Genomic DNA, 13,410 nt, shown 5'->3' on the forward strand with positions numbered 1-13,410 from the left:
GCTTAATCAACCTTTCCCAAGCTAGGATGTGTGTGGTGTGAGCTCCATGTGGAAACAGGCTTTGTGTCCATGTCTGTCACACACAGGGCACTGGTTTCTAAGGTGTTTGTATCCATTTGCATCACACACTAATGCAGCAGGTGCCACACCTGCTCTGGTGACATCTGGGATGTCCCACCATGGCAGGACAGCTGGAGCCAACAAAAACATGGCTCTTCCAAACCAGCTGAGCTCCTTGAGCCATGCTCTGTCCTGCCTGCCAGCTCTCCCTGCTGAGTGCCCAGCAGTAAGCAAAGCTGGGTGAAGCTCCTGATGTTTCTGTCACACCACTGCATGTCAGTGATGCTCAGCAGGAAAACTGCATCCCCTGGAGCTGCAGAGGCTGGCACACCTCAGCTCTTACTTTAGCCTGCCCCAACTGGTATTTTTTTTATTTCTTCTTTTTGTCTAATTCAAGTTGCTGTGTGGGTGTTTATATTCCACACATGTGTATAAACACTATTCCTCTCAATGCTATAAACACATTATGTGCACATACATACATATACTTATTATAACCAGAGCCTGCAGGACTGTGTGCATCTCAAAACAATGATGCTATCAGAAGTTACCCATTTCTTTTTAAAAATGCCAGTGGCTTGCTCTAATTATCCATATCACTCTATATTTTCTAAATGTAACCCAGAGTGAATGAAGTTACAAAAAACCCTTTCCTCTTTAAAATATAAATACACCAAAACCACAGTAAAATCCTAAAACTAGTTTTCAAATTACCCACAGCTTTATGGAATACTCTCACCCATCTTCTCTCATCTGTCTAAATTTCTGGAATATATTTATAAACAGGAAAGGATTAGGTGCTAATCCAAACAATCCCTTCCTAGAAATCAATTTCCACACACTGTAAGTTACTCTACCACTTGACTGCATTTATATCTTCTGTATGGTTCATAATTCAAACAGCAACATATCTTTACTTTTATGAGAAAACCAAATTAAAGATGGTACAGACTTAGATTAAGGTGTATTTCTAGCAGACTATTTGAGTAATTGCAGTAGAATAATACTAAAATAATTATGTTAAGAAACATGACTCGTGTTTCCTTGAACAGTACTTTTTTTTGCTTGCTTGTTTTCAGCAAAGAGTAAATGTTTATTTCACCAAAACAATAAGGTTTTAAACACTGGAAAAAATATAGGGTAAAATATGAATTATAAATTCATAACATTATTTAACACAAATGAAGATTTCAGAAGGCAAGTAATCATGCATAACATTTAAGGAAGTTCAAGAACATATAAATGAAAGCTAAACATGACAAAGTATTTTTGTCTCCAGGGAGATGCTATCAAGATTTTCTCTCCAAGTACTTGGAGGAAGCATAATCCTGGTATCAGTGCTAAGCATCAAGATGAGGGAGTACAAATTCCCTAAGTTTTATCTGCTAATTGGCACTATTTTTTAATGTTCTGTATAGGCTAAATTATCTTAGCAGTCAATCAGCACTGGGAGGCCTATATATAGGAGATGAATGCAAACTATACTATTTTATTGACTGACTGGCCATTAAGTTGGAAAAGCTGAACAGTATTTGACATCCCAATGATGCAATTGTTGCCAGGGTGTTTAAATTCTGGAGTTCATATAGTTCCTTACAGAAAATTAGATAATTCCATTTGGCCTGAAAAATACTTCTTCCCATGAGACTCATAAGACACAAATACTGGAGCTACTACAGAAACTGCAAAGAATCAGCCAAATCATTAATCAACTCATAATTAATTTTTTTTCATTGCAGAACTTCCAAAAAAGTCTCTTCTCCCAGCAACCATGCAAAACAGTGTTGGACAGATGCAAGAGTAAGCCCAGAACATACTCTTAATACCACATCAAAGCACTTGTGACCACACTGCTGCTATGTGGCTGCAAATCCAATCAATGAAGTTCTCCCAGAAACAAACAAATGCTATGAATTCCTCTGCAGTTATTCACTCCCTGTGTAGAGAGGCCCAAAACACTCAGAGATGAACAACACTATGATCAGTATTGATGTCTACATACCTTCACCCATCATAAAGCAGAAAAGGTTAGAAGTATATCTACATTCTAACAGTTTTCTTGCAGTAAATCACCAAACACAGGCCAAATAAAAACAATGCAGTCTCAACTCAGATAATACCTTACTGGTTCAAAGGTACCAACAAAACTGAGGCATATTACAAGTATTAGAAGTGCAAGTGCAACTACTGTGGGTACATCTTGACATGCAAGTGTTGTGCTCACATGTTGGTCTCATATTTTAGTTTCAAGGTGACACTTGATTGATAAGATGCACCCACCAATGTGACACACTATTTACTTGGATATCAGTTGCCATACCCTTTTCTGATCTAAGCTCTTCTGTCTCCTTTTTCAGCCTTTCGATGTCTGCCAAAAGCTCCATATTCTTCTTCTCAGATTCTTGCAATTTACTTCAAAAGAACAAAAAAAAAGTACGTAAATATTGAGAACCCAAGATACAAGTCACTCTTGCTCCTGATGTCTTCAAATGCCAGAAGGGATCTGTATAGTTAACAGAAAAAAACCATTTATCTATTAAATAAGTTTTTGTTTTTCATGTTTCTAATTTCTAAATAATTGTGCGAGCTTGTATCCTGTGAATGAGAAAAAAAGACTATATATTTTTATGTAATAAAAAGTTGAACATTTTTCATTGAAATTTATTTTTAATTAAGTACCTGTGATACTAATAGATTCAGTTCAACTATTTTTTTCTCAGTTCCTTCACAGTTAGTTGTTTCAGTGCTTTCTGACTCACAGCTGAGAGGTAACACTACTCTGCAATTTGAGCACATTTCTCATTCTTGTCTGTCAAAGCAAACACTGGTTCTCCTGTTCTTATAGGATTTCCAATGCTGCCTGTCATCACATTACCTGGCCTGAAAAACATTTTACAGGTAACATACTTGAATCTCAGCTCTGTCCTATTGCTCTCCTCAAGCTGCAAAACACACCAGTGCTCTGACCTGAAGCTGGACACCTAAAAATGGAATTACTTCCTAGCAGCCCCTGTTTCAGGCATTCATGCAACTCAGAATAAATTCTGATGTGGGGGTGATGAGGTAGAAGTGAGAAAGAGAGAGGTCTGAGGAAGGAATAAAATAATTCACAATAGTCCATTAACCTTTATTACTTCTTCCTGTGCAAATCAGTATGCAGTAATTGATTTTAGTACACTAACCCAGTGCAGAATGGAAAATAATATATTCTAAGACACAAACTCAAACTATGGATTTGGGTTTGTTATCACAACTAGGAGAGATTGATTATTAAAGAGAATGTGTTCCCTCTGAAAGTCTTCAAGATTTCAACTTTCCCCAGTAAGTGTTCAGCTGTTTAAACAATGAAGAGAGATGTTGGGTTTTCTTTCATCTGGGTGTATGAACCTGGCATGTCATTCATCATCAAATTTCCACACACAAAGCAGATAAAATAATGATTTGATGACATTTCCTGGGAGGTATCAAAGTAAATTTGCATCAGAACAATTCAGTCTTACCACTCTGTAGAGATACAGGAAGCTTTGACTTTGTTCAGCTCATCTTGAATAGCCTGTTTGGCTCGGATTTCAGCATCAAGAGCAGACTGGAGCTCCAGCCTTGCAGACATATCCAGCTTTGCAAAGCGCCGCATCTTCCAGGGCATGTCCTAGGAAAGAATCAGAAAAGGGAGTAGAAGGAGGAAAAGGAAAGGAGGCTGAGCATGAGGAATGCAACTAACTTCAACAACTCAATTTCTTAGTCTGTTATGTGCTTAACATAAGAGTTGGTTAATTCCAAAATAATCTAAAATTAACAGTAGTGTTAGTAGCAGCATTTCTGAACTCAAGTAACAAATTTTACGTGAAAGATTTGAAGGTTTTCATGAATATAGGCATGATTTCCTTCAACAAATTCATATGTGATTATAAAGTTGCTACTTCAACTATAATACAGATAAAATCACATTATAAAGATACTAGTGTTTAATTAATTGATAAACAATAAGTTTGGTATTCAGATATGCAGAAGCTCCACGAAAGTTTAACTTTCAGTTAACAGACTCTACAGATATATTATTGCTGCAGCTGAAACTGTCAAATTAGTGCTTTTATCAAACAAAAAACCTTCTGACATATAGAAGTAAAGTCTTACTGTAGCTCTTGCACCCAAACTGGAGTTCCTTAGGGCTTCCAGCTCTTCTGTCATTTTAGAGGCCAAGGCCTGAAGATAACCTCGAGCATCTTTTTCATCGCTTACCCTAAACAATTACATAAGAAAACATAAGGTGTTTTAACCAAAGAATCCTAAGAAAAAAACAGAAATCCCTTCAACAAGTCAACAACCAGAAGCAGATAAAAATAGAATACAAAGAGTCATAAAATATAAGGATAAAAACAACAACAAAAGCCTAAACAGAAAACCACACAGAACTAATTCTTTGCTGCTCTGTGGAGTTCCATTAAATAATATGCATCACTAAGACAAAGAATGAAAATTTGAAGAATTACCTATCAGCTACCTGAATTTGAGACTGTGAGAAAAAAACCCAGCCTATTTTAGGGAGTAAATTAAAACAAAATTCACAACCAATAATTAATCATTCAATTGTCCAGATAATATGGAAGTTGTGGTTAACTTAACTGTACCAACCAACTATGAGAACTCGTAGCTAAACAGTGATGCTACTTCAAGAAATGCTAATTAAACAGGGAGAGTCTACTTCTAATGTCATTAAACAGCATAAGCCAGCAGAGCTGTCTCATCCACTGAGCTCCTTTTCTATCCAGACATGTTTTCTGAGGGTAAAGACAACAAGGAGACATGCCTGTTTTTCAGATTCTTTGATCATCAGTTACAAAGAAAGCACAACAACTTTCTGTGATTAATCACAACAGAAAGTTTTTTCTTCACTTTGCCTCAGGTGTTAACATAGAAAAGAAAGTTGCTAAAAAAATTAACTCACTGAAACTAAGCAACTTATGAAAAACCTAAAACAAACAAACAGAAAAAAAACCTCAACACCATCCCTCCCACCTCATTTGCTTATATGCCTGGCCCTAAACATATTCATTCTGCCCACAGAAGAGCAATCCCAGTTTGCAATATAAAGCCTTATGCAAGTCCCTGAGCTGCCTCAGAGACCAGCAGGTAATATCACAGCTTGATCATAGCTGTCTTACCAACACCAAACACTGAAATGTTTAGGATCTGCTCAAAGTACTGATCCTCAAATAGCTTTAAATAAAATATAGGAAAGTGGGGAAATAACTTAATTTAATAAGAATTAACTTATCCTTGCTTCCTGATCTTTAAAAGTAACTTTAATCCTAAATCTGTTGGACTGGACATGAGAGTTCTCCAGCTGGATGATTTTGTCTTGCAGCAACCTTCCAAGCAGGAAGTGTTTCCCCCTTTGTGCCTACAAGGCATGTAAGTTTTTCTGATTGATACTACAGGGTTCATAAACACATAGAACATGGAAATGGCATTACTTGCAAATTTAGCATTAAGTATGAAAGATTCATCACAGATTTATAGACAGTTGCCAGGAGGCAAGGAAGACAGGGAGCACATAGTCTTGAACTGTCATGGGCAAGGGAGAACTGAAGAGCTTTCCCACAGTGGCCTTAGGGCAAAAATCACACTGTGAAAGTCACGGGCTAAATATCTGCAGGTTGTGGTGACTTTTGGCTGGGCTGTTCAAGATTTGTTTAAGGAAAACAGGCTACTGTAATACAGAGGAGCCAAAAGCAAAATTACCAACCATTTTTCACAAATCTCACACCCAACATGAAAACACAAGCATTTATTGAACTTTCTCTTCTTTGTCTCCTGCATATAATTTAGTTCAAGAAGTGGGGAGGAATCTAGGAAAACCCTACATGTCCTGGCTATTAAAGTCAGTGAGAGTTTTTCTATTAATGAGTCACTGTTTTTCCCAAGGCACATCAGAACTCAATGGAAGCAGCAAACCAGCTTCTTTTCCCATAACATTCTGGATGACACATTTTGACAACCAGATAATCTGAGCCTACACAAACCACTTAGGCTGTGGCAAAAGATGTCAGAAGCAGCTAAAGATGCTTTTTGGAGGTGGTGAGTGCATAATTAAACATACTGTAAAAAGAAAAAAGCTTAAACAGGAATAAAAAGGATGTGAGACCCTCAAGGTGAGAGTAAGTTTTGCTGATGTATGAGAAGGGAACAAGATTTAGGAATCAGCATTTAATTTTCTCTATTTTTAATAGAGAAAAAAAATCTTTGAAGAAAAAAAGGGTCCATTTTCTAATGACCTATTTTATGATGCCACACAGATCCTTCCTGATGGAAGGTGAGGAAACACTTCAGTTATTTGGTTTATGGTGCACAGAACCCTCAGGCTTCAAATGCTGAAAAGATGCACATGCAAAAACCTCAGAGACATGTTCCACAGACAAGCAGAAATCTAGAAAATGAAAATATAATGTGAATTTTTACGATCTGTGCTGAGCTCAAGGGAATTCCTCAAGAACTGGAAGACGGCAAATTAAAGCAGTACAATGTGGAACTGAGGTTGTGTTGTCCACTAGATGGCAAAATTCTCTCAATAATGGCATATGTCATTAAACATTATGTGGACCCAAAAGCTCTTGGAGCTTCTTTATTTGTTACTGTTTTGCTGGAGTTGTTCCATTTGGTTGGCTTTAAAAAACTAAAATTAAAGGAAAAAAAAAAGGCAAGAATGGCAAATTAACTCTTACTAATGTTGCTCTCCTTGTCCTCATTTTGACAGAGAGCCCTGATAAGTACAGCAAGAGACCTAAGGAAGAAAATTCTTCAGGTTCCATCCAGTCGCTTCTTTCTTCACTGAAAATTCAGATCAACTGTTCTGTTTTCAATACAATTGCCCTTGTAAGCTTAGTTCCCTAATGCAAAGAACCCAGAAGAGCAATATGGTACAAATTCCTGTAAAATCAAATTCAACTTTTTGGTTGGAGCCAACATCATGACAACCTCCACATAACCACTGGCTGCTATCTGTATGGTGTTTGTCAGGATGCTCAGCAAGTCACACTCACCAGGTCTCCACCTGGGATACTTGTCAATAAAAAATGGACCCAGAGGACTAAAGAATTTTATTCAACAGAGTGGTCTTAAAGCCCTGGAGTCTTACACCAAGCTCTGTTAAACCTCATTTTAAAACCCCTAGGAAATCTGAGTCATGACTCCTCTAGTCTCTCAATCCTTTAAATTTCTGCTGTTGTACCAGTATGCTCCAAGTCTCCAACTTCATTTTTAATTTTTCCCCAGTGTCTCCAATAAACTCTGTTTCTTAAAACTACTTCTTGAAAACTTTTTAACACTTCCCTCTGCTCTCAAGCCCTGAAATTTCACCCTGGCCTCCAGAATTTCTATTTTAGAGATAATTAACTAATGATTATTCTTACCTCAAACACAGCACATCCCAGAATTTTACATGTTTTGTGTCTCTTAACAATTGAATATGCATAGAATTTTTGCTATATTTTATTCACAACTGGTGTGTGCTTTTTTTTCCTGTGAGCAAACAGATTTTAAAACAACCAAAAAACCTCCAACCTTAATTTTGGGGATTTTTTAGGTTTGATCTAGTTTAGAAGTATAGGGAGGGGGTAGTTGGTACTTTTTTTTTTTTTTTTTTCTTTTGGTGGTTGTTTTGGATTGGGTTTTTTTTTTCAATGAAATCAATTAAGATAAAACTAACAATAGTACAAAAAAATCTGACTCATAAGGAAAATACTGAGTGAATATTGTGGTAAGCAACCATGACAGATTCTGGGCAGCTGAATCTAAGCCTAATATCCATTCTGTTGGTAAAACAGGTAGGATTCAGCTCATCCACATAAACACACTCAACAATACAGAATTAGCCATCTGATATGAGTTGTGTAAGCTTCCTTTTCAAACTGTGGTGAGAAAAACAGTTCTAGAGTACTAGTTATGGGATTTATTGAGTTGTCTGCCTTAGGACTTCAACAACTAGGTTAGATTAATCCCTCCCAAGTCAAGATTCTTGCCAGGTATGCTGGGAATCACTACCAAGATTTCCTGCAACCTCATTTCTGCACAGCACAGAAATAAGGTACTACAGCTATTTAAAATATTCCTTTGTAAAGTGACTGCATTAACCTCCACTGCAATCAATCTCTTTCCCATCTCCCATAGGAAAATTTATGGCTGACTATAAAAGCCTCAATATTTCTTACTCTTGTCAAGGAATGATGAGTGATTTGGCTAATATAAACTCATCAATATAATAGCTCCATTAAGGCTGAATGATCCTTGAGGGTCTGTTGAGTCCACAATAGAATCTGCAGTGAAAGTTTGATTCAAGTGTTTATATTAAAATATTGCCTTGTTTATGGTATCTTGAGATAACAATGGCAAGTTTAAAAGGCTTTCATAAATTATCCCTAAAGATGTAATAAAGCAGAGTAAGAAAGCAGGGCAAAGCTAAAGGGAATGTGATAATACATTAAAATTAATCACAAGTTACAAAATCTGAGAAAAGTACCAATTTAGAAGGGCCCCAGGAATCATGAAGAAAGGGACAAATTTTAACCATCCAAATCGTGAATTCAAAGTAATTTCTTTAGAGGTATCCTTTAGGTGGCAAAGCATTTAAAAGAATTTAGGGACTTCTTCAGCTTGTATTACTCCAAACAAGTCCTCTGAACTAGTACAGGCCACTGAGCAAACTGTTCACAAACCCAGTAATTAATTCCATCTACTGCCTCCTATCCTTCCTGGATCACAGCACAAAAAGAATGTAGCAGTTTTTAGGAGGTGGAAATAATGCACCCCAAATACATATTTTAATGTAATATTGTGTGAGAAATCTGTTAAGTTTTGAAGAGGGAGCCCATAAATTCTCCCCTTCCTTGCTGGCATTCCACTGTCACACTGAAGATGTGGACATGTTCAGAACTGCATGTTCTTCTATGGAAAACACAGGCTTGTGACTGATTAAATAGGACTAGTTTTCTCCAATCTTATATGTGGGGTTTTTTTCTTTTAAAATATTTATAATTTTAATAAATGCTTGAATACTTCATAGAGCACCCATGTTCCCCAGAGAAGGGCCTAGTTTCAGTATGCAGTGCTGAACTCTAAGAACAGCAGACAGACATGACCAGATTATCTGGGTAACACATGGAAAAATCTAAACATAACAAGGAAAAAATGTGACCTAAGATAAGGCCTCACATAGCTGGAAAAAATTTAACATAAGCAGAGAAAAGTATGGAGGGCAAATTGAGATGTGTTTAATGATGAAAACCTGGAACCAAGCCACACTTTTTAAATTCCCTTAATATTTGCCCTCAGTACTTCTATATTTTCCTTTTCACGTATTTCTTTAATTTTTAGTTCTGTACTATTTAGAAGAAACTGTATTATCACAAGGGATCAGTAAAATGCTGCCTGTCATTCAAAGTTAAGTCTTGCATGCTCCTGATCTTTTTTATTATGTATCTTCAGAGATAACAAAAATTCAAGCCCAAACCCTTTTACCCTTTAGAGTGACATCCCTAACATGAAGAAAGCTTTATCATGACTGAACCATCAGTAACACATCTTAAAATATTAAACACTCTCATGAAAGCAAAGGAGAAGGTACATTCTTAATGGCTGTTGGCACATTTTTACATTGTGTTAAGTGGAACAATCCACAGTTAATTCTGATTTGTCTTTTTCTAAAAGTGCCAAGTTATCTGAGTGTTTTCACATATAAATCTGGAAAATTGTGTTTGATTACCTTGGTGTAATATGACAGATAAGCACTACCTCAAAGCAATAAGGAATGTGAAATTATAGACTTGTCTCACTTGTTACCTTGATTTTTTTTTAAATAAACATTTACAGTTGGCCAGAAATTAAAAGTTGCTTAAATTACCAGTTAAATATTTGGTTTTTGGTGACTCAGGTTGTCCACTATTACTGTTATGAGAGACAAAATTTAAAAGGAACACACACAAAGCAGACCCTTTAAATCTTTAAATTTTTGCTACAATGCTACAAATACAATGCCTTGAGACAAATTTGACTTCTTAACACAGATCAGCATTACATACTTTTATGCAACAAACATTTTTTAAAACACACTGGAAACTCAGAGGATGGCCCTTCTGCCTTGTTCCGTATTCACATGACACTATTCAAAAGCCAAACTTCTCTATATCTGGACAACAAAATTGAACTAACATTGCAACAATACCAGACCACCAAGTGTTTCCCATTTTTGCCTGGACACAACAAATTAGATTTTTTCACTAATATGAAACAGAAAAATGGGGAGTGAATAATCAATCAGTAACAGAAAAATACTAGTGTATCATGGTGAAGTCTTCCTAGTAGATGATCTGTAAAATAAAATGTCTGAATGCAAACTGGTTTTGTAGATGTGAACCACTGCAATGGACCATTAAAGATGAGGGGAGATAAACAGTCATGAAGAGGGAAAATATAGATAGATGAAAAACTTGGAATACACAATTTTTTCTCTTAATAGTTTCAACCTTTCTTCTTCTCTTTAATTTACTAGAATTGGACAGATGACTCTAGAAAGATAACATCATTATTTAGCAAAAGTACCATAACAAACATCACTTGACTGGCTTTGTGGTAGTCTCAAATACTCTCCTAGTAAAAAAATCACGTAAAAGTTGCACAGTATTTGCTTCATTCTGCCACATGCCAAGCAGATGAAGGAAATTAATGCTGAGACACAAACACTCAGCCACTACTTTTCCCAGGCTTCTTCCCTCTTGGAGGCGTGAGCTCAGCACATGATTCCTTTCAGCATTCTTCCATAGCCACAAAGCCACACCCAATGGCCACGATTTTTCTGCACTTTGAAAAGCTCTATTTGGTGATAAACTCCCACTCTTAAGGAGGAACACAATTTTCTGGATTTGTGCATTATTAAAATCCCAGCCAAAACCTCAGCAGAATCCCAGACGGGTGTGAGGTTTCACCTCAGCACTTGCAAGTGCTATGTGCAAAGACAAAAATCCAGCACATGCTGAGGGGTTTCTGTCAGGCATGAGAGCAGAGCACTCACCACTGGATGATCTCAGTGATTTGGGCCTCCCAGTGAGCCACAGACTCCTTCTTATCAGCCAGGTCTCTCATCTCTTCCTCCAGCTGCCGATTGTTCATACTCAGTCTCTCAAACATGGTGGTGAGCTGAAGGAGAATTTAAACAACTAGGTAAAAGTATAAACTGCTTAGACTCTGTCTCTGTGCAGACTCAAAATTATGTTCTCCTCTTCCACACCTTGTATCTGCTTGGTACTGGCCATCACAATGAACAGCATTTAACCATAAAAAGCCAGAATCTCTTCTTAGGTATAATCTTAGCTGTACTGAAAAGCCACTTTTAAGGACTTGAACAACGTTTTCACTCTATCAATTTAATGAGTTTTCTGAGAATTAAGTCTCCAAATACCTCTAAAACTCTTAGAAGGTTTCTGCTTCACACTATACAGGTGTGGAATGTTCTGTATAGAAAAATCTACACTAGAAGAGCAAAGCAAGGGCATAAAAATTGTTATGTCTCAGATAAGACTGCTGAACCTCTCCCTTGTTTAGTAACCATAGAGAGAGAGACTGAACAGATACAGGCATGAGACAGTCTTGAGATTCTCCAGGTGTCTCACATTCTCTTATTTTTTGTTTGACTTGCAGACAGGAAAATTGAAATTAAATGCACATCTCTAAGTACAATATGTTATACCTAGCAATTAACCTCTCTCATTCAAATTGCTGCCATTCACACAGGCACAATCTGCAAGACAAAAGCCACAGATAACTCAAGCTGGTATTGGGAACTAAACCTTCATTATGTTAAATAATTATTCAGAAAGTCAAATTGGAATGAGAGACCAGATAGACTTTATAGGAAAACCTGCTTAGGAGAATGAAATCTCAGGTGAAAGCTTCTTTTAGTACTGAAATATATTAACAATTCAAATGATAAAAGAATGGCCAATTTAAAATCTATTCTGCTTTTTACTCCAAATATGAATTAACTCCACACCCTATTTATCATTCAAATGGACTTAAAATTTAAATATGCCTATTATTATATGTCATTTGACAAAAAAAAAATACAAAGGTAATGGGGGAAGAGAGAGACAGCTGAAAAACTATCAAAGTGACTAGTCTCTTTCTTAGTTTTCTTGGACTAAGCTCACTTATAGGCATATATATTGTCTGTCTTATACTGGTATGAAAATATACTGTAATTTGAGCACAGACATGCAAACATGCTTACTTTGAAGAACATTGTACTTTCATCATATTTTTAGAAAATCTAATGCATTACAAAATGAATAAACAAGTTTAGCAAGATTTGGATAATGCACAATGAACTTGAATAACCTGTCAAAATGAACAATAAAGACACAATCCAAATGCACGAATCATAATTATTTCTTGCTCAATGCACTTCAGCTAATATGCCTTATCATTTGTATTTTTTCAGTATCTCAAAGTAACATTTAATCTCCAAGGGTAGGAGGGGCCCTGGTATTTCAAATGATTGACATACAAATGTACTCTAAGTAATCACATCATTAACTATGCATTTTTATATTTGGGTCATACAATGAAATAATCCCTCTTTGTTGGCTTACAGTGCTGTCTAGAACTAATCTTACCAAAAGGTAAGACCATCTGATTTCATTCCCACACATATATATATGCAGATATATATAGATAGACATAGATATGCCTTCTCAAATTCAGATGCATATACATACTCTAGTCAAATCTAATATTAATCACCAATTTTTTGTGTAACATCATTTTCTGCTTTCAGTTTAGAGTTAGTAATAACCAATGCAGCTCCATATTGACCAATTTCTACATATAATACAATATTTGTAAATTCAGGGCTCAATTAATCAGCACATACCTTATCAAGTTCATTCGTAAGTTTTTTGTTTTCCTCTGTCAGCAGGATTTTCTCTCGTTCATACTTTTGTTTGAACTCTGTTTCAAATTCCTCTCTTTCACTTTGGCTAAGAAATAAAGTGAAGCAGAATTAGAAAGTTTTCTACTCTAACCCACCCAATTATTCATTTAAACACAAAGAGATCAGTGCACACACATGTTGAAGGGAAGTACTACATTGATAATAGCACAGGCTATTAAAATTAAGCAGTTCAACATATCACCATCTTAGGACTGAAAACCAGCCTGTTGAATTTTAGAGTTAGTACAGGATCTTTCAGTACAGAACTAACAGAGCTCCATCAAGCCAATGTTTGTCAACCCACTTACACAAATTTTATTCTTCAGATGTATCCTTTAAACAATGAGCAGCTGTAACCTGCAGACCAAAGC

The 13,410-nt window shown here is 36.3% G+C and overlaps 1 protein-coding gene across 9 annotated transcripts in view; it reads right to left on the reverse strand.

The window, feature by feature from the left end:
* Positions 1–13,410, reverse strand: part of CDC42BPA (CDC42 binding protein kinase alpha) — a 178,532-nt gene that overhangs the window by 42,664 nt on the left and 122,458 nt on the right. For all 9 annotated transcript variants that reach the window (XM_079299015.1, XM_079299018.1, XM_079299016.1 and 6 more), the window contains 5 exons: positions 12,980–13,085; positions 11,123–11,247; positions 4,195–4,300; positions 3,561–3,709; positions 2,381–2,472 (listed from right to left, as the gene is read on the reverse strand). In XM_079299015.1, the coding sequence (XP_079155141.1) occupies positions 2,381–2,472; positions 3,561–3,709; positions 4,195–4,300; positions 11,123–11,247; positions 12,980–13,085 (578 nt within the window). The remainder of the gene's footprint in view (positions 1–2,380; positions 2,473–3,560; positions 3,710–4,194; positions 4,301–11,122; positions 11,248–12,979; positions 13,086–13,410) is intronic.

The sequence above is a fragment of the Erithacus rubecula genome, assembly GCF_903797595.1.
Source record: "Erithacus rubecula genome assembly, chromosome: 2".
Classification (NCBI taxonomy): Eukaryota; Metazoa; Chordata; class Aves; order Passeriformes; family Muscicapidae; genus Erithacus; species Erithacus rubecula.